This window comes from Neoarius graeffei, chromosome 20 (assembly GCF_027579695.1).
Source record: "Neoarius graeffei isolate fNeoGra1 chromosome 20, fNeoGra1.pri, whole genome shotgun sequence".
NCBI classification, from domain to species: domain Eukaryota; kingdom Metazoa; phylum Chordata; class Actinopteri; order Siluriformes; family Ariidae; genus Neoarius; species Neoarius graeffei.
This window is the reverse complement of record NC_083588.1, coordinates 62,298,731-62,320,025: the sequence shown is the minus strand read 5'-3', so window position 1 is coordinate 62,320,025 and position 21,295 is coordinate 62,298,731. Positions and strand designations below refer to the sequence as shown.

General features: G+C 41.4%; 1 protein-coding gene across 2 annotated transcripts in view; it reads left to right on the top strand.

Annotated features, from left to right (window-relative positions):
- Positions 1–2,628: 2,628 nt before the first annotated feature.
- LOC132868891 (multidrug resistance-associated protein 1-like) overlaps positions 2,629–21,295 on the top strand; it is an 84,518-nt gene continuing 65,851 nt past the window's right edge. Inside the window, exon 1 of one of the 2 annotated variants that reach the window (XM_060902156.1) lies at positions 2,629–2,866. In XM_060902156.1, the coding sequence (XP_060758139.1) occupies positions 2,825–2,866 (42 nt within the window). In that variant the 5' untranslated portion in view covers positions 2,629–2,824. The remainder of the gene's footprint in view (positions 2,867–21,295) is intronic. The other variant, XM_060902157.1, reaches the window with a different exon arrangement.

The window sequence follows — 21,295 nt, the reverse complement described above, 5'->3', positions numbered from 1 at the left end:
TGGTAGGCATGATAAAATGGCCTCCTGCAAGGGTTTTACCCCCATGTTCTCCCCAATTTGGTCCCACCCACAAGCCCGCTCTCCCTCATTATACAACAGCTACAAACCAAGTGAAAGCTGGCACATGTTTTGTCCGAGAAACATTTTCAAACTGCTGCATCATAGAGCAGCGTAACACACTTGGAGGAAAGCACCATCTGTCTTCTTCCACATATACGAATTTTGCTCTCAAGACTCCCAGCCATGGATGGGAATTCTTTACTTCTATAAGATTTTTACTTCAACGCTCTCTGGCAAGTTAGAACTTTCACACCAAAGTGAACACTGATGCAATAGGTTTTAGACTGAAATATCGCTCTTGTGCTGTTTAGATTATTAGATTAATGGCATTTAGTAGACACTTTTATCCAAAGCAGCCTGGGGAGCAGTAGGGGGTTAGGTAACTTGCTCAAAGGCACTTCAGCCATTCCTGCTGGTCCAGGGAATCAAACCGGTGGCCTTTTGATCCCAAAGCTGCTTCCCCAGATTATGAGCAACCACTGTTCAACCACAAATATTCTATGTAGTAGTTTTTCTAGTGAGACACCAAGACTGCAGTATGTAAAAATTAGGGTGACCAGATGTCCCGGTTTTACCGGGACAGTCCTGATTTGGGGTTGTGTGTCCCGAGTCCCGACAAAAGTCTGTCGGGACACGGATATGTCCCAGTTTTCGCCACTTCGACGTTTGCGACTGAGCAGCGTGGGAATCATTAGTGAAGAAATGTCTGCATTTACTATTTTGATGAATTGACAGGAATCACAAACTTTCCTGGTTACTGCCCCCTGGCCCTGTGGCATGGGTGTTTATTTAGCCACATTATTCCAGACAACAGAACGTATTGCCATGCAACAATAAAATAAACATTAACTGGCGCGAATGTTCTTTGTCTAGCATCTAGCAGCAGTAATGCCGCAGCAATTATGCCGAAAAGAAAATGTACCTTTTCCAAAGATTTACAGGGCACCTACCCCTTCCTCTGAGAGGTGCAGAACAATGCGCACGAAGCCTACTGCACACACTGTAAGTGTTCCTTCTCCGTAGCCCACGACTCTCGGCCAATAAAACCCTACTGGAAAAGATTCACTCTTCTTGTAAATATACGTAGGCTAATGCATTTTGTTTAGGGTGGGTGGATTGACAGTCGCCTTAGCTTTGTTCCTGTGCTTTGTTCTTGTACTGAGTTGGGTAGCCTATGTTGCAAATGCTGTGCGCTCCTGTGGGGGCTTTCCTCGGGCTGTCGCCCCTCTCCTCCTTTACTGCTGTTTTGTTTGAGTGTATATTCTCAAATCACTTGTCTCTTTTTTGTTTCTGTTTAACATACCATTCTGACAGTTTGGCCATATTGCTGTGTTGAACAGCTTGTTGTACCTTCCATTAAAGTGTTCACTTTTGTACACATCTTCTTGCTTTATTCATTCAGTTGTGGGGAATGGTTAGTAAGGTTGATTCTGACCTAGGCTATGTTGAGGTCACATATCTACTTTTTAAGTTCATGCTATAGTGCATACAATTTTAGAGATATAGCCTACATGTGCATATGCATTCTTCTTGGTGTTCTCACAAACAGGTGAAATAAATCAGTGTAAATGTGGCCTATGGACATAGCCTGGCCTATTCTCAGCCATTACAAAATCTGTTGTCTGACCATAATTTAACTGATCTGTATACCACTATGCTACTAGATAACAAAATGCCTGTTTGTTTTATTTCATGTGAGATGTTGATAAATGTGAGCTTCAACAAAATGATAAGAGCACCTCTCTGAGTGTCACGTTTACGTAAAAAAAAGGTGTGCGTGCACAAGCATGGTCGCGCGCAAAAGTGTCCCAGTTTCAGACTAGGGAAATCTGGTCACCCTAGTAAAAATACTCATAATTTTTATTGATATAGCTGATTTGTCTGGTGTAAAACCTGCAGTGGCTGCATGTACAATGGGCTGAAGAGGAACTTCATCATATTCAACGAAGGCTAATGAAATGTCACTGAGAGCAAATACGAATGCAAGCGTGTCTGACGCGGGCCTTGGTGCAGATATGACGAAATAACGTATCCGTCTACCGGTGCAGCTTTGAGCCGAATGCTCATCTGTCCTCCTTCTGAGATCAGCTCTATTTTATACTTTTCAGCAATGTTAAGAAAACTAAACAAAATAACTACAGCACCCCTTAGTGGCTAAAAATGCAGTGATTTGTACAGAATACTGGAAATAAATATGGGATTATTTTAATCACGTGTCACTTTTTGAATCATGTATTAAATCTGAACATGACACACATAAATAAGGTCCTTTACTGGCATAATTTCTTAAACAGAAACATTGAACAATCAATCAGTCATTTATAATGCATAATAAATGTACATTAGGAGTCATTAGGATCATGTTCTCTTGTTAGTCTTGCTGGGTTTAAAGTATGTGTGTGGCGGGGTGGCTTCTGGCATGAGAAAGAGAGAATTAGAGAGAGAAAGTGTGTGAGAGAGACAGAGAGAAGTCTGGCACCCTCCCTTTATGTGTGTGTGTTGGGAAGAGAGAGAGAGAGAGAGAGAGAGAGAGAGAGAGAGAGAGAGAGAGAGAGAGAGAGAGAGCAGGCTATTAAACAGGCCGGTGCACTAAGCTAACCTGCACTCACACAGCACTCTCTAGTGTGTGTGTGTCTGAAAGAAAAAGACTTTAGGCGGTTGGACCGGTCCTCAGATCTCAGACGGAGCAGTGAAGAAAAACCTGCCTGAGTGAATACTTACTGGGGGAAGTGGAGAAGAGTGTGCAGGAAGGGAAGGAGTCTGGATGGACAAGTTCTGCACTGACAGCGGCCTGGACCCACTCTGGGTAAGAGAGAGAGAGAGAGAGATACATTAACCTGTGCTCATTCTTACCTGATGAGAGAAAGTGGATATACTCTATCTACAAGGATGAGTCAAATGAAAACCTTATTTATTTTTGCATTGTTTATTACAAATCTGCATCAAAAAAAGTGTTGTTGTTTTTATTTATTTATTTATTTATTTTTACATAATCTCAGTTTTGTTCAGTGCAAGTGTTCCAGTGATCAACAAGTGTCCAGATTCCTCAAGTGAAAAACAGCTGTAGCTCATCGCGGCCACTGTTGTTGTGTGTGAGTTTGAAATCCGATCAATCCTGTAGGAGGAGTAGCGATTTTTATGAAATTGCATATGGCCCCTGTGTTACTACATCCATGGCAGGTGGCACCATCTGGTGAACAACTCTTGTTGATATATGCCTTTAGAGTCTTCTGGGTGAGTTTCAGTGAAAACGTCTTAGCAGTGTTTGGTGTGACGCGTCACCCAAAATTTTCAAACGCCCATAAAATGTTAAATATGACAGATGGCGCTATCATCTTGACAACTTTTACACACACCAACCTGGAGAACATTCCATATGAGTTTGATCAAAATCTGATCACTCCTGTAGGAGGAGTAGCGATTTTCATGAAATTGCACATGACCCCTCTGTAGCCTCATCCATGGCAGGTGGCGTCACCTGGTGAACAGTTCTTGTTGGAATATGTCTTTCAGGGCTTTGAACCAGAATTTTTTTCCTATTGGTTCATTCCGAACAGAAACGGAATTTTAACGTTTCTGGTTTTGGGTTCCACCATTAAATAGACGTTCCCGAACCGGTTAGAACAAAAAAAATTTTGTTCCCGGAACAGTTAATTACGTTCCCTGTCAGCTGTTTAACAAATGGCTATAAAATTATGTCTCTGTCTCATCCAGCTTAAGCCAAATGTAGGCTAATTCTATTACAACCTTCATTAAATAAGACAATAATTGTTTTGAATTATTTATTATTTCAAATGTTGGCGATTTGGATTCTCAGTATGTCTTCCCATCTACACAAACAGAAAAAGTGCCAAAAATGAAACATAATTCATTTAGTGTGTTACCAAAGGCTAGTCAGGCCCTATACATTGATAGGCTAACAGAGGTTAACGTCATTTAATGTTCGCGAGTTTCTCATTAACGTGGACAAATATATTGATATCGTGTTTGAAATTGACATTTTTGAATAACGATAGACTGCAATATTTACCTCTTATTTAAGATGTGGAGACGTGATAGTAGTCCACCTTCCCGCTCTCTCCATTCAGTCAGCGAACGTCACACAGGAAGTGAACCCCAGCGGGTCATAGAAACTTGCGCAGGAGAATAATGACTTTTTTATTTGTAGGCTACGGAAACTTTGAGGAACGAAATAAAAACTGGTATTAACCGGTTACCATTATTTTTAATAAGCGTTTCTGTTCCGGAACATAAAAAATAATAAAGTTTCTGATTTCGTTTCTGTTCCATGTGAAATAGAAAAAGTTCACGGTTTTCGTTTTCGTTCCTTGAACCGGTTCAAAGCCCTGATGTCTTTAGAGTCTTCTGGGTGAGTTTCAGTGAAAACATCCTAGCAGTTTATGAAGATTAGCATTTAATGTGACAAGTCACCCAAAATTTTCAGACGACCATAAAATCGTAAATATGACAGGTGGCGCCACCATCTTGACAAATTTTATGCACACTCACCTGGGGAACATTGTGTGTGAGTTTGATCAAAATCTGATCAATCCTGTAGGAGGAGTAGCAATTTTTGTAAATTGTGGACAGACAATGACGACGGACGACGCATGAATGCATAAGCTCATCCGGCCTGGCCTACGGCCGGATGAGCTAAAAACTGTATTCAATTCTAATTTATGCTACATTTTTAAAGTTTTCATTTGACTCACCCTCATATATTTGAGGGGGTTTTTGTGTGTGGGTGATACTGGCAGAGAGCAAAATAAATTGATACTGTATAAAGCAGTGTTAATCTTGTCAGCTAATTTGGATTTAAGGGCAATATGTTGGTGCAGTGGTGATGCAGCATTGCTACTTCATACATTCAGGGTTCCTGATTGGATTTTGAGCTCGAGTTCCTGTCCTCCTTGCATATTTGTCAACCACCTGAGAATGAAAAGCAGGAGGTCAGACTGTGTGATACAGTCGTTCCCTTCTGGGGGGTCTGGAGGCATGCTCCTGCAGAAATTTTTTTTGGAAAAAAGTAAAATAGTGCATTCTATTGCATTCCGAGTGCCAAATTTGAAGAAAATTAATTAAGAAATCGGACTGACGTACTTCACAAAATGCTGCTTCTCAATCTCACCTCGTCTCGATGCTTTGATGCATGAATGATCCGATGACCAAGTCGCCTTGAACTTGTTGCCATAGCAAATCTTTTTTTCTTCAGAGTTTTCATTGTTTGCGATCACCAGAGTGTGTTTGGGTTTTACAAATTCTGGCATGATTTGTTGCATCATGTGACCTCATTGCTAATTGGTTAGGACCATAATGAGAACCAATGGAATGGTGTGAAAGGATAGAGCAATATAATTTAGATTCAACATCATTTTCATTATCGGGCTGTTCCATTGGCTCTCAGCGTCACTTAATATGACTATCTGATGCTGTATATAGACTTGTATCCCCTGTGATGAAAGCAGCTGAAATGAGATCAGAAGAGTGAATCCAACAGTGTTTACTGATTATTTTGTAATGCAGTATTTTTAGCACTAAAAGCGGAAGGCGGGATTCACCTGTCAAAATCGGTAGACTACAGTGTGAATCAGTCGAGTTGGCAAATACGTCCTTGCATCGGTGTTGGTTTCCTGCAGGTTTTCTGGTTTAACCTCCCACCTCCCCAAGCATGCCAGGAGTGAATGTTAATTACGCGAGTTTGTACATGCATGGTGCCCTATGACAGACTGGTGTCCCATCCAGGATGTAACCTCATATGTAGTATTCCTGGGAAAGGCTCCGGATTTGGATCTGGAGCCACCCTGACCAGGATAAACCGCTTGCTGAATATCACTGAATACATGAACGAATGATGTGCTCTGGTGTTATCCCATTAAACATGACTAACACGACCTGTTCAACTTTTTGGACCCTTAACATTATGATATCAGTCCAAAATTTCATAACAGGACCATCAGAAATGTTCAATTTCCATTATTAGCTCATCCGGTCGACAGGTGGTGAGTTTATGCCATCATGTGATGTCCGGCCGTCTGGCATCGTCCACATTTCATGAAAATCGCTTCTTCTCTTTCAAATCTTCACCTATTTTTATTCTTTTTGGCAGGAAGGTAGGTCTGCCTGGGGTGCATATAACTTCTACACAGATTTGCTTAAGTACAATTATTAATGAAGTTATGGACTAATTAAGCCTTAATGAGCAGTTCAACAAAAATCACTTCTTCTCAGTCAATTCCTCGCTGTTCTGGATTCTTTCTGGCAAATAGGTCGGTATTCCTAGGGTGGATATCGCTTCTATATATAGCTTGTATACAGTGGTGCTTGAAAGTTTGTGAACCCTTTAGAATTTTCTATATTTCTGCATAAATATGACCTAAAACATCATCAGATTTTCACACAAGTCCTAAAAGTAGATAAAGGGAACCCAGTTAAACAAATGAGACAAAAATATTATACTTGGTCATTTATTTACTGAGGAAAATGATCCAATATTACATATCTGTGAGTGGCAAAAGTATGTGAACCTTTGCTTTCAGTATCTGGTGTGACCCCCTTGTGCAGCAATAACTGCAACTAAACGTTTGCGGTAACTGTTGATCAGTCCTGCACACCGGCTTGGAGGAATTTCAGCCCGTTCCTCCATACAGAACAGCTTCAACTCTGGGATGTTGGTGGGTTTCCTCACATGAACTGCTCGCTTCAGGTCCTTCCACAACATTTCGATTGGATTAAGGTCAGGACTTTGACTTGGCCATTCCAAAACATTAACTTTATTCTTCTTTAACCATTCTTTGGTAGAACGACTTGTGTGCTTAGGGTCGTTGTCTTGCTGCATGACCCACCTTCTCTCGAGATTCAGTTCATGTACAGATGTCCTGACATTTTCCTTTAGAATTCGCTGGTATAATTCAGAATTCATTGTTCCATCAATGATGGCAAGCCGTCCTGGCTCAGATGCAGCAAAACAGGCCCAAACCATGATACGACCACCACCATGGTTCACAGATGGGATAAGGTTCTTATGCTGGAATGCAGTGGTTTCCTTTCTCCAAACATAACGCTTCTCATTTGAACCAAAAAGTTCTATTTTGGTCTCATCCGTCCACAAAACATTTTTCCCAATAGCCTTCTGGCTTGCCCATGTGATCTTTAACAAACTGCAGATGAGCAGCAATGTTCTTTTTGGAGAGCAGTGGCTTTCTTCTTGCAACCCTGCCATGCACACTATTGTTGTTCAGTGTTCTCCTGATGGTGGACTCATGAACATTAACAGTAGCCAATGTGAGAGAAGCCTTCAGTTGCTTAGAAGTTATCCTGGGGTCCTTTGTGGCCTCGCCGACTATCACACACCTTGCTCTTGGAGTGATCTTTGTTGGTTGACCACTCCTGGGGAGGGTAACAATGGTCTTGAATTTCCTCTATTTGTAAACAATCTGTCTGACTGTGGATTGGTGGAGTCCAAACTCTTTAGAGATGGCTTTGTAACCTTTTCCAGCCTGATGAGCATCAAAAACGCTTTTTCTGAGGTCCTCAGAAACCTCCTTTGTTCGTGCCATGATGCACTTCCACAAACATGTGTTGTGAAGATCAGACTTTGATAGATCCCTGTTCTTTAAATAAAACAGGGTGCCCACTCACACCTGATTGTCATCCCGTTGATTGAAAACACCTGACTCTAATTTCACCTTCAAATTAACTGCTAATCCTAGAAGTTCACATACTTTTGCCACTCACAGATATGTGAAATTGGATCATTTTCCTCAATAAATCAATGACCAAGTATAATATTTTTGTCTCATTTGTTTAACTGGGTTCTCTTTATCTACTTTTAGGACTTGTGTGAAAATCTGATGATGTTTTAGGTCATATTTATGCAGAAATATAGAAAATTCTAAAGGGTTCACAAACTTTCAAGCAGCACTGTATAGTGTATATGGGTCCATCTCAGAAACTGGTCTCTCATTTGGGACATTATGGTCAAAAAATACATTTTCTAATTTTACTTTTTTTTTTGCATTTACCTAACACTCAATGTTTCTTTTGTCATGTTTAATAAGAATAAAGATAGTATCTTGCTTTATCTGGCCTCCACTGTGGAAAATTCCTTTGATTACAATTAAAATGTTTTTGTAAAATTGATTTACATATAAAATAACATGGGCGGCACGGTGGTGTAGTGGTTAGCGCTGTCGCCTCACAGCAAGAAGGTCCAGATTCGAGCCCCGTGGCCGGCGAGGGCCTTTCTGTGTGGAGTTTGCATGTTCTCCCCGTGTCTGTGTGGGTTTTCTCCGGGTGCTCCGGTTTCCCCCACAGTCCAAAGACATGCAGGTTAGGTTAACTGGTGACTCTAAATTGAGCGTAGGTGTGAATGTGAGTGTGAATGGTTGTCTGTGTCTATGTGTCGGCCCTGTGATGACCTGGCGACTTGTCCAGGGTGTACCCCGCCTTTCGCCCGTAGTCAGCTGGGATAGGCTCCAGCTTGCCTGCGACCCTGTAGAAGGATAAAGCAGCTAGAGATAATGAGATGAGATGAGATTTTGGGTACTTGATATGGCGAAATAGGACACAATGGAAAAATCAAGAACACACCGGAAAGATGAGAATAATGGCGCTAGTAAAAGAACAGCGACTGTACCGGCTGAAGGTCGTGCGGGTCTCTGCTGCAGCGCGCGAACAACAGGACATCACTACCGCACCGGACGGGGCGCGAGGCAGGGGCGGGGCAAAATGACTGGCCATAGATTCTATCAAAAGTTCGATCTAAATTGACCATGGTTGCAAAATATTGGCCAAAAATACGCAAACACTACGAAATATGAAAGTAAGATGAAAAAGAAACCTTCTATTGCCTTATACTGCAAGACTAAAACAAAATAAAACTGTCAAAACTCACCTTTTCAGTGATAACGTCCGAACAGATCACTCGCGTAACAGAAAGACCACAAATGGAAGCACGATCAACTTCTAACTGTTGGAGTGGAAAATTCCATTCTACACATGCAAATTGTTAACGTGTGTCCTTCCCCGCACACAAATAACACGCTACGGTAAAAAATAGACCACAACTCATTTTATAGCTCAGAAATTCATACAAGACCAGCTACCATCGTAACATATTCTGTAAGAAACATATTCTATACCTAACTTTCAGCTTTCGTTTTAAAAAACAAAATCACAGATTTATAACTAAATTTTTATATGGTGTAGTGATTTTAAGTTACTACTTTTGGTGAGGTAGTGACCTCGACCCTGAGGCTTTCCGTTTAGATCAAAACACACGATCGTATTGGTTTTGGGTTTGCGGAAAATGGAGTTACAATGGTGATCAAATATTTTGCATGATGTTTTATTACAGTTATGATTATTCTGTGAGCGCACCGATCCTTAGGTGTATAAAGTTACAACTTAAAATACAATTAGTGATAACTGTAGACTTTTCAGTGGACTACAACCTTTTTAAGGGAATGCGATGTAGTCAACCATTTATCATGTCCCAGATCAAGCCACCATTTTTCCACAAATTTGCAGAATTTTTGCCAAATTCTGAATAGAGTATTCACATCAAAGATTTAGTTTTAGCTGTATTATTTCTTTCATCGGGCGGCACGGTGGTATAGTGGTTAGCGCTGTCACCTCACAGCAAGAAGGTCCGGGTTCGAGCCCCGTGGCCGGCGAGGGCCTTTCTGTGTGGAGTTTGCATGTTCTCCCCATGTCCGTGTGGGTTTCCTCCGGGTGCTCCGGTTTCCCCCACAGTCCAAAGACATGCAGGTTAGGTTAACTGGTGACTCTAAATTGACTGTAGGTGTGAATGTGAGTGTGAATGGTTGTCTGTGTCTATGTGTCAGCCCTGTGATGACCTGGCGACTTGTCCAGGGTGTACCCCGCCTTTCGCCCGTAGTCAGCTGGGATAGGCTCCAGCTTGCCTGCAACCCTGTAGAACAGGATAAAGCGGCTAGAGATAATGAGATGAGATTTCTTTCATCATTTTATTTCAAATTATAACCAACATCACCATTCAAAACCGTATAGTTTACTGACTGTGAGTATATTTACTGGGGTTCCCCCACAGTACCCAGTTTCTGAGACAGACTCATATAGCTTGCAACATTTATTGCGCAAGGTGGCCCACTTCAGATCGTTCCTTCTGGACTTGACGGGGCCGGAGTGAGCTACGCGGTCATTGACGGTCTCGTTACATTTAACAGGCTAGTAGATGCATCAACCTAATGTTCCACAGTTAATCTGTTGGCCAAATAAAGAGGTGACACTTTACTCATTTGATTATTGTTAGTATTGGTTTAGAGTTTTAAGAACAGCTTTAATCCAAGAGACTGAAGGTTTTAATTTCATTTCCACCTTTAAATTTCTCTAACATTCTCAAAATACACAAATGCAATGATCTCTTAATTTAATTCCTTATTAGATGAAATGTCAAATCAGTTATATCACCATTACAGGCTTATGAATGTTCGAAATGAACATTCTCAAGCCCGGTTAATGTTTAATGACATCATCAGGTATGCAAATTGTCGCTAGCTTATGTTATATGTATTAGCTTAACAAAACAAACTTGAGAAAAGGCATTTTTCCCCCTAGGGGATGAAAATGAAACAAGTTATCACAAAAATAATGTCACTGTAACTGAAAATATTGCTAATGTTACCACACAAGTAAAGAACATCACAGCATCCGTCTCCAAATCTGAGGCGTTAGCATTATGCTAATCAAAGACAACAGATTTCAACAGTCTAGCTAGCAGTACGCATGACCACACAAGCGCCTTCTCACGTCAATGTTTACAGCGTGTGGGACTCTGGAGCCTATAAATAGCACATGACCAATATAGTCATTGCGTGTGACCTTGTATATGCCTTTGTATATTGGCCTGAGCAAACTCGTATATTTCAAATAGAAAAGTTCATTTTTATTTCATCATATTTTACTTTTGTGTGGGGGAAAATGGTTGTTGAGGTTATTTTTCATTAACAAATTTAACACTGATTTAAAAAGTTCTTTATATTGTGAAATATATGTGGTGATCAATTTAGAGTATAAACACAGAGAAAACAAGGAGGACACATGGTAGAGTTCATACCTTCACCAAGCCACACATTATCAACATCAAAATCAAAGCACTTGAAGCTCGGATAATGGGCAATTCCATGTAAATGTCAACCTCACCATGCAAAAATAAAGCAACATGTAATACATCAAAACCACTCCCAGAGATATCACCTAGGCCTGTATTTTACAGATGTGAATAAGTTGGACCAATTTGTAACCAACCTAATATGTCACTGTCAGTCTTTCTTTCTTATAATGTAAAACCCAAGCTAAAATCAACTTTGATCATGTACAATTCTATATTATTGCCACAAGCCACAGAAAACAGCACAAAACAATAAAACAATAGCCATCCTAAATATTATTTAAGAACTTTGATAGTTTTAGCTGATATTTAGAGAGTTTTTCAAAGGGTTATGGTGGTTAAATTGCTGATTTTCTAAACATATGCCATGTCTATTTCAGACGCGTCACATCCATAACGGAATTTCGTCACATCCATAACGCTGACTTTTCCTTCTGAAACTCTGCATGAAATACAAAATATTTTAAACAAAGATTTTTTAATATTCACCTTGGACCCCTCTATCAAATGGATATCTCCATTTCAACATTAGGTTTACAATTTCACAGAGTTTGATAAAAATGTACAGTCACCCAAGAAAAGTGATACTTTTTCTGTCACATCCATAACGCATCTTTTATTGGCATTTTCTGGCATGCCCTAGATGTACTATGGGAATTGTTCTTGTTCTATCACTTCTCCAGTATGGTACAGCCTTAAAATATGCAACACCTGTTTAAATACTGGGAGACAATAAAACATGCACTGGGTCATTTGTTGCCATTTTGAGTTCAAGTGTCACGTCCATAACGCTGGAATTGCTCTTATACTAAAGCTGTGCAACAAATTTCATCCAAATCTGTTCACTACTTTTTGAGTTACATTGCAATCAGACAAAAAAAAAATCCTGGGTCTGCATACATATCTGTATTTGCATCAAAATCTAAGCAATTATTCCTTGGCCCATGGCTCATCTTTCCTCCAAATTTCATCAAAATCCATTCACTACTTTTTGATTTATGCTGGGAAAAGTCAAACAAACGGAGGTGAAAACTTAACCTCCTTCAATAACTTTGGTGGAGGTAAAAATAGAGACATAAATAAAGTGAGAGACACAAAGAAAAGAGAAGGCTATAGAAATATGGTTTTTATAAGAGATGAAATATTACAAAACACCAGAGGGAGAGAGAGAAATGTCTGGAAGCCACTTGAAAAAAAAATTAAGTCATGGTATATCATAATAATGAGAACATTTTCTCAAAATTATAGCTTAATATCTCATCATTATGAGCTCATAAGTCATTATTATAAGAACTTAAATCATAATTATGAGATACTAATTAATTGCTATGATAGAAAGCCATAATTATGAGCAAACTCTCTCAATATTATGAGACATCAAGTCATAATGATGTGAAATCTTCTCACAAGTATGCTGGCAGAAATGGGCTTCTGTGGAAACATACAGGAACCCTGAACCGCAAGAGCAAGGCCTAATATCTTGTTATTTTTCACATAATATCTATAACTTAATATCTCATTATTTCCATAATAACCCATTATTTTGAGTTTTTATAACATTATTTTGACATTTAATCAATGTTGACTTACTATTTAACACCTGACCTCTATCAATAAGATTCATTAAGAAACATCTCATCTCATCTCATTATCTCTAGCCGCTTTATCCTTCTACAGGGTCGCAGGCAAGCTGGAGCCTATCCCAGCTGACTACGGGCGAAAGGCAGGGTACACCCTGGACAAGTCGCCAGGTCATCACAGGGCTGACACATAGACACAGACAACCATTCACACTCACATTCACACCTACGCTCAATTTAGAGTCACCAGTTAACCTAACCTGCATGTCTTTGGACTGTGGGGGAAACCGGAGCACCCGGAGGAAACCCACGCGGACACGGGGAGAACATGCAAACTCCGCACAGAAAGGCCCTCGCCGGCCACGGGGCTCGAACCCGGACCTTCTTGCTGTGAGGCGACAGCGCTAACCACTACACCACCGTGCCGCCCTCATTAAGAAACATTAGCTTATATATATATATTATTTGGAACATCATGGTGATGTAGTGGTTAGCACTGTCGCCTCACAGCAAGAATGTTCCGGGTTCGAATCTCATAACTGACGGGGGTTTCTGTGTGGAGTTTGCATGTTCTTCTCGTGTCTGTGTGGGTTTCCTCCGGGTGCTCCGGCATCCCCCACAGTCCAAAGACATGCAGTTAGGTTAACTGGTTACTCCAAAAGCAGTACAGCAGAGGAGTGGCTACCTGGCTGTACTACTTAGCCAAGGGACCCAACCCAGAAACCTTAAAGAAACCTTTATAACATACATATCAAGCCCTTGTACGACCCATCACTGAGTATGCTTGTACAGCTTGGAGCCTTTATACCGCAAAGGGAATTACAACCGTAGAATTGGTTCAAAGGCGTGCAGCCAGATTCGTGTTCAATGACTATCAGGGATCTACAAGTGCGTCTACAAGAGTGAAGGACACTGATAGACCTTTCTCTCTTTTACGAGATCCAGTATATCATAGTTGATTTACCTTTTTTCCTTGTGACATATTATAATAATAATAATAATAATAATAATAACGAGGGGCTGCATGGTGGTGTAGTGTTTAGCGCTGTCGCCTCACAGCAAGAAGGTCCTGGGTTCGAGCCCAGTGGCTGACGGGGGCCTTTCTGTGTGGAGTTTGCATGTTCTCCCCGTGTCCACGTGGGTTTCCTCCGGGTGCTCCAGTTTCCCCCACAGTCCAAAGACATGCAGGTTAGGTTAACTGGTGACTCTAAATTGACCGTAGGTGTGAATGTGAGTGTGAATGGTTATTTGTCTCTATGTGTCAGCCCTGTGATGACCTGGTGACTTGTCCAGGGTGTACCCCGCCTCTCGCACACAGGATAGGCTCCAGCTTGCCTGCGATCCTGTACAGGATAAGCGATTACGGATAATGGATGAATAATAATAATATGGCTTGAGGAGCACCACACTAAGTCTCAGCACTCTTACAAACTTTGAATTAAAAGAAACTCAAATCAACAGTATTTTACAAACAGAAATGTTTTGAGCAGAGATAACATCCATGCCACAGTGAAAGAAAGTCACACTTTGAGATCACAGTTTTTCCCATTCTGATGTTTGAACATTGTGAACATTAACTGAAGCTCTTGATTTGTATCTGCATGATTTTATGCCTTGTGCTGCTGTCAAGGGATTGGCTGATTAGAGAACTGCATAAAATAGAACAGCAGCTGAAATGTAGGGGTGTTCCTAATAAATTGGCCAGTGAGTGTAAATTACATACAATAGAGAAGAAGAAGAAGCCCTTATTTGTCACATGCACACTCAAGCACAGTGAAATTCCTCTCTGCATTTAACCCATTGGAAGCAGTGAACACACACTTGCTCACACACAAGTGAGCAATGAGCACACACACATACCCAGAGCAGTGGGCAGCCATGCTACAGCACCCGGGGAGCAGTTGGGGGTTAGGTTCCTTGCTCAAGGGCACTTCAGCCCAAGGCCGCCCCCATGTTAACCTAACCACATGTCTTTAAACTGTAGAGGAAACCGGAGCACCCGGAGGAAACCCATGCAGACATGGGGAGAACATGCAAACTCAGCACAGAAAGGCCCCCGTCAGCCACTGGCCTCATACCCAGAACCTTCTTGCTGTGAGGCGACAGTGCTACACCACTGTGCCACCCAGAGCAGACAGAAAGGAAGAAAGGATGCAAAGTGATTAGACATAATGTATACACTCACACAGAAAGAAAAGCACAGACTTGTCTGTGAAGATTCTCAGCGGACTACCACTCCAAGATGACCAGTCTCCTCAGCGACACAACCACCTATGAAACCTTGAGGTGGGACCCCACCAGTTGTTACAAAAAGAAAGTTGTTAGCTGCCTGCAACAACTAGAAAAGGACCAAGCCATCAACCGATCTCTGTACTACAGATTGTACCCTGGGGAAGCCGTTCCTCTCATATACGGACTCCCCAAGATTCACAAGGAAGGAGCTCCACTCAGACCTATCATCAGCAGTATAAACTCTGTCACCTATAACACTGCCAAACACCTAGCCACCATCCTGGCTCCTCTTGTTGGGAATACGCCACATCACATCAAAAACTCCCAAGATTTTGCTACTAAAGTTGCAGACCTCAAACTAGACTCAGATAAAACCGTGGTTTCCTACGATGTCACTTCTCTTTTCACCTGCATTCCCACCACAGAAGCAGTCAAATCTGTTAGAAAATGACTCCTTCAAGACAGCACCTTACTGGATAGAACAAACCTCACCACGGACCAGATTTGCACCCTGCTTGACCTCTGCCTGACTACCACTTATTTCCAGTTTAATGAAAGTTTCTACAGACAGAAGCATGGATGTGCCATGGGCTCACCGGTGTCCCCTATTGTGGCCAATCTTTACATGGAGGAAGTGGAACATAAAGCTTTGACCACTTTTTCAGGAGTTGCTCCCAGCCACTGGTTCAGATATGTGGATGACACCTGGGTTAAAATCAAAACCCATGAGGTGGAAGCCTTCTTTAAGCACATCAATGCAGTGGATATCAACATCAATTTCACTTGGGAGGACATCAGTGGGAATAATCTAGCCTTCTTGGATTGTGATGTACACATTAGACAAGACAGAAGCCTTAGCGTCGAGGTCTAGCGGAAACTCCCACACACAGACCAGTACCTACACTTCGACTCTCACCACCTACTGGAACACAAATTGGGGGTCATTAGAACCTTGCAACACAGGGCTCAGAACATTCCTACAACGGTAGAGGGAAAAGAGAAGGAGCAGAATCACATCAAGAAAGCACTTCAGAACTGCGGGTATCCCAACTGGGCTTTCTTCAAGAGCAGAAAAAGGAACATAACAGACAAGGAGGACAACAGGAACAAACGCAAGAACATTGTCATTCCCTACATTTCTGGTCTATCTGAGAAACTCAAGAGGATCTTCTACAAACACAACATTCCGGTACATTTCAGACCCAGTAACACCCTGAAGCAGAAACTGGTCCACCCTAAGGACAGAATAGCCAGACACAAACAGGACAATGTAGTGTATGCAATTCAGTGCAGTGAGGAATGCACGGACTCGTATATTCGGGAAACAAAACAACCGCTTCACAGGCGCATGGCTCAACACAGGAGAGCCAGTTCCTCAGGCCAGGACTCTGCTGTCCATCTTCATCTTAACAACAAAGGACATTCATTTCAGGATTGCAACGTATGCATTTTAGCCAGAGAGGATCGTTGGCATGAGAGAGGAGTTAAAGAAGCCATTTTTGTCAATGTGGAACAGTCATCACTGAACAGAGGTGCGGTTCTAAGACATCATTTATCAGCCACCTACAATGCAGTCCTTGGCACACTTCCCAGACAACTGAATGCACACCAAAACCCAGCTGTTTTCAGTGACTCACAGGAGGACAGATACCCCTTTTCCACCAAATCAGTTCCAGGGCTGGTTCGGGGCCAATGCTGGTGCTGGTTCACAACTCGTTCAACTTGCGAGCCAGCTGAGAACCAGTTTGCTTTTCCATAGCTCGGGGTGCTAAGGGGAGCCATGTCATAACGTCACTGTATATGTCAGTTACGTCACTGTATACGTCAGTTACGTCGCTGCGTTTGCATAAACCTTGGCGCGAACATCGAAGCAACAACAACACGGAGAAGAAGAAGCAACAACAACAATAATGGATGACTTCGCGTTTGTACAGCTGCTGCTTCTCGTTGCTTAAAAATGGCGACCTTTCGCGGTCTTGCTATTGTTGTCGGTCTTAACCACTCCGCTCCCCCCCCGCTGACGTAAGCGGTTCTTTCCTCTGGCCCAGCAAAGAGCTGGTGCTAGCCTGGAACCGTTTTTTCTGGCCCCAGAGCCAGTTCTTTGTCAGTGGAAACAGAAAACCCGGTTCCAAACTGAACCAGCCCTGGAACTGCTTTGGTGGAAAAGGGGCAAGAGAGTACCAGTAATCCATTGATCACCCCAACGACTCTCGAGGCCGTTCACACCCAGCCCCCAGTGACCCACACCAACAGGATGACTCAACGACACCTTATGCTTGCTTTTCATCCATGAGAGGATAAATACTTGATACTCCCTATTAGTCAGACAGAACTGAAGAAGCCTTTCGGATGAGAGGTGAAACGTCTTCAAGAATCTTCAAGCAAGTCCACTTGCTCTCTTTTACCACCCACAAAAGCACAGACCGTACATTTCTGTGTACTGTGAAATGGTCCTTCAATCGTCCACATCATTGATCAAAGGACACAACTGGATCAATGTGTCCACTTGAGGGTCTGGAACGAAATATACTGTACCTGATAGACAGACCGACACAAAGTGTAAACAAGGGTTTGTGCATGATTAATGTAGTAATACTGTTCTGCAGAGAGAGAGAGAGAGAGAGAGTTATTCCAGTAAATGATTCCTGTTTTCAATGTTAAAGCATTGAGTCATGATCCCTTTCCACTGATTCACTGGGAGAGAATCTCTTAAACTCTGCTACTCATGTGGTTAAAGATCACTCACACACACACACACACACTGACCTTTTTATTAAATGCATCTTACTAATGCTAATACTGTGTACCCTTTCAAAAAATAAGTTTATTCAAGTGTGCTTCAAGTATACTTCTTTTAAACTAAAAATAAGAGCGTATGCTTTCAGTTTACTTTTTATTTATTTATCAGAGATATACTTAATAAAGGGCGGCACGGTGGTGTAGTGGTTAGCGCTGTCGCCTCACAGCAAGAAGGTCCTGGGTTCGAGCCCTGGGGCCGGCGAGGGCCTTTCTGTGTGGAGTTTGCATGTTCTCCCCGTGTCCGCGTGGGTTTCCTCCGGGTGCTCCGGTTTCCCCCACAGTCCAAAGATATGCAGGTTAGGTTAACTGGTGACTCTAAATTGACCGTAGGTGTGAATGTGAGTGTGAATGGTTGTCTGTGTCTATGTGTCAGCCCTGTGATGACCTGGCGACTTGTCCAGGGTGTACCCCGCCTTTCGCCCGTAGTCAGCTGGGATGGGCTCCAGCTTGCCTGCGACCCTGTAGAAGGATAAAGCGGCTTGAGATAATGAGATGAGATGAGATACTTAATAAAGTTATACATAAGTATACTTGGCTTATACTGAAAAGTATATAGAAAAACCTAAGTATATTAAGCTTATACTTAAACTTTTGATCAAGATACTATACTTAACAAAAGTGTAATAAAGTATTAAAATATTTGTGTCTTATGTTTAAGTGTACTTGTCCTATAGTTGTGCTTATCCTTTTGATAGTAGCCTATGAAATACTTCTTTTTCACACATACTGGCTTTTTTGTGATATACAGCAGCATGTTTTAAATCCCATCTTTTAAACCTACATGTATAACGACAAAGAACTTGTAGTTCACACATTTCATAGTTCAGACATTTACAGTATTTTTTCCACCTTTGCCAGTGTTGTATAAAGTACTGGGAAATCACACTCAAGTAAAAGTATTGGTACCCTTCCAAAAAATGACTTTGGTAAAAGTCAAAGTCACTGACTGAAATGTTACTTGAGTTAAAGTCTTAAAGTATCTGACATTTCTTGCACTTAAGTATGACAAGTAATGCAAAAATAAATGTACTCAAGTAATGTAATTAAAAGTACATGTAAAAGTAAACAAGCAAAGGCAATCTGAATTTGTAATATTTTTAATATTTTGGTAAACTGAAGGTAATTTGTCACCAATGGTTCATGACAAGCAGTTACACTGCTGAAAATAGAGGTGCACACACAACCATTATAAACAAGAAAAAAATAAATTGGGAGAAAAATGAAGCTGCCTATCTGGCATCTGAAGATGGAGACCACAGTTTTGACACTTTTTTTCTCATTTTTTTCCTTTGTTTTTTAAATTAAGAGAAAGTACTGAAAATTAGGCATACATCACACCATTAAGAAAAAAAACATTAAAAAAAAAGCTGCTACTGTTATTGCACTTTATAAACTATGGAGGTGCATACACGACCAATTGCTGTCATAATAATCAAAAGAAAAAAAAGTAATTTGGAGAAAATTGAAAAACCTGAGGGGCGGCACGGTGGTGTAGTGGTTAGCGCTGTCGCCTCACAGCAAGAAGTTCCTGGGTTCGAGCCCTGGGGCCGGCGAGGGCCTTTCTGTGTGGAGTTTGCATGTTCTCCCCATGTCCGCGTGGGTTTCCTCCGGGTGCTCCGGTTTCCCCCACAGTCCAAAGACATGCAGGTTAGGTTAACTGGTGACTCTAAATTGACCGTAGGTGTGAGTGTGAATGGTTGTCTGTATCTATATGTCAGCCCTGTGATGACCTGGCGACTTGTCCAGGGTGTACCCCGCCTTTCGCCCGTAGTCAGCTGGGATAGGCTCCAGCTTGCCTGCGACCCTGTAGAAGGATAAAGCGGCTTGAGATAATGAGATGAGATGAGATGAAAAACCTGAGAAAACCTCGATGTGTTTCTTTAGATTGGACGGGGAGTTTCTATAAGATAGAATTTCTACGTTTTTTGGAAGGCATAAGAGGCACTTCATTCGATAGGACGAATCCTTCACATCAACGTAAGAGAACATTGTGTTCAAATATGGCCAGGGGTGCTCATCATCAGGTTCCTCTTCGTTTGTAGCCGAAGTAGCTGCTGTCTCCGTCTCCTCTTCCATCAGGGCTGTTGATTGCGAAGCTAGCTTTCTGCTTACTGCGTGAAGCCAACAGGTGTAGCCTACTGGTTGTCATGCGCAAGTGGTGAACAGGCCCAGGCACGTCCTGACTTCGTTGCAGTCAGTGGGGTTAAAACACGTTTTTTTTCCTTTCTTTTTTTGTAACGAGTAACTAAACGGCTCTTTGAAAATGTATCGGAGTAAAAGTATGCAATTAAGTTAAAAAATAGAGTGAAGTAAAAGTGAAAGTTCTCAAAAATTTGAAAACTCAAATAAAGTACAAAATCTCCCAAAATGTACTTAAGTACAGTAGTGAAGTATTTTTACTTCGTTACTATACAACACTGGCCTTTGCACTAGTTCTGTCACTGTCTTTGCTGGATTAGACAGCATTGTTGACTCTTAGGTATGTCTGTGGTTCCATATAAGTTTTTTTTTATTTCTCCTGAGTGGGGATAATTACATTTTTTATTTATTTCTTTTTCTTTAGAGCTTGGATGTCAATTTCAGTTGTCATTGCCATGTTTTTATACTTTGGCATTTAATACAATGTTGGTTTAAATTTTGATTTTTAAAGAAAATGAATAATGTTCTTAATCCTGAGTATCTGTTGTTATTTTGTGAATTCTTACCTTTATAACTTCATTGTAACTTCTGGTACAAAACACGTAAGTTGTCTGCTGGTAGTGTGTATGAGGTAAGGGTTAGGGCTAGAACGAGTAACCCAATAGTACAACCCCGATTCCAAAAAAGTTGTGACAAAGTACAAATTGTAAATAAAAATGGAATGCAATGATGTGGAAGTTTCAAAATTCCATATTTTATTCAGAATAGAACATAGATGACATATCAAATGTTTAAACTGAGAAAATGTATCATTTAAAGAGAAAAATTAGGTGATTTTAAATTTCATGACAACATCACATCTCAAAAAAGTTGGGACAAGGCCATGTTTCCCACTGTGAGACATCCCCTTTTCTCTTTACAACAGTCTGTAAACGTCTGGGGACTGAGGAGACAAGTTGCTCAAGTTTAGGGATAGGAATGTTAACCCATTCTTGTCTAATGTAGGATTCTAGTTGCTCAACTGTCTTAGGTCTTTTTTGTCGTATCTTCCATTTTATGATGCGCCAAATGTTTTCTATGGGTGAAAGATCTGGACTGCAGGCTGGCCAGTTCAGTACCCGGACCCTTCTTCTACGCAGCCATGATGCTGTAATTGATGCAGTATGTGGTTTGGCATTGTCATGACTATTGTATTGACTATGGCATTGTATTGACTATTTGTCGGCGCAGAATTAGGGGGATTGGTGATCCTCTTCCCATCTTTACTTCTGAGAGCCGCTGCCACTCCAAGATGCTCTTTTTATACCCAGTCATGTTAATGACCTATTGCCAATTG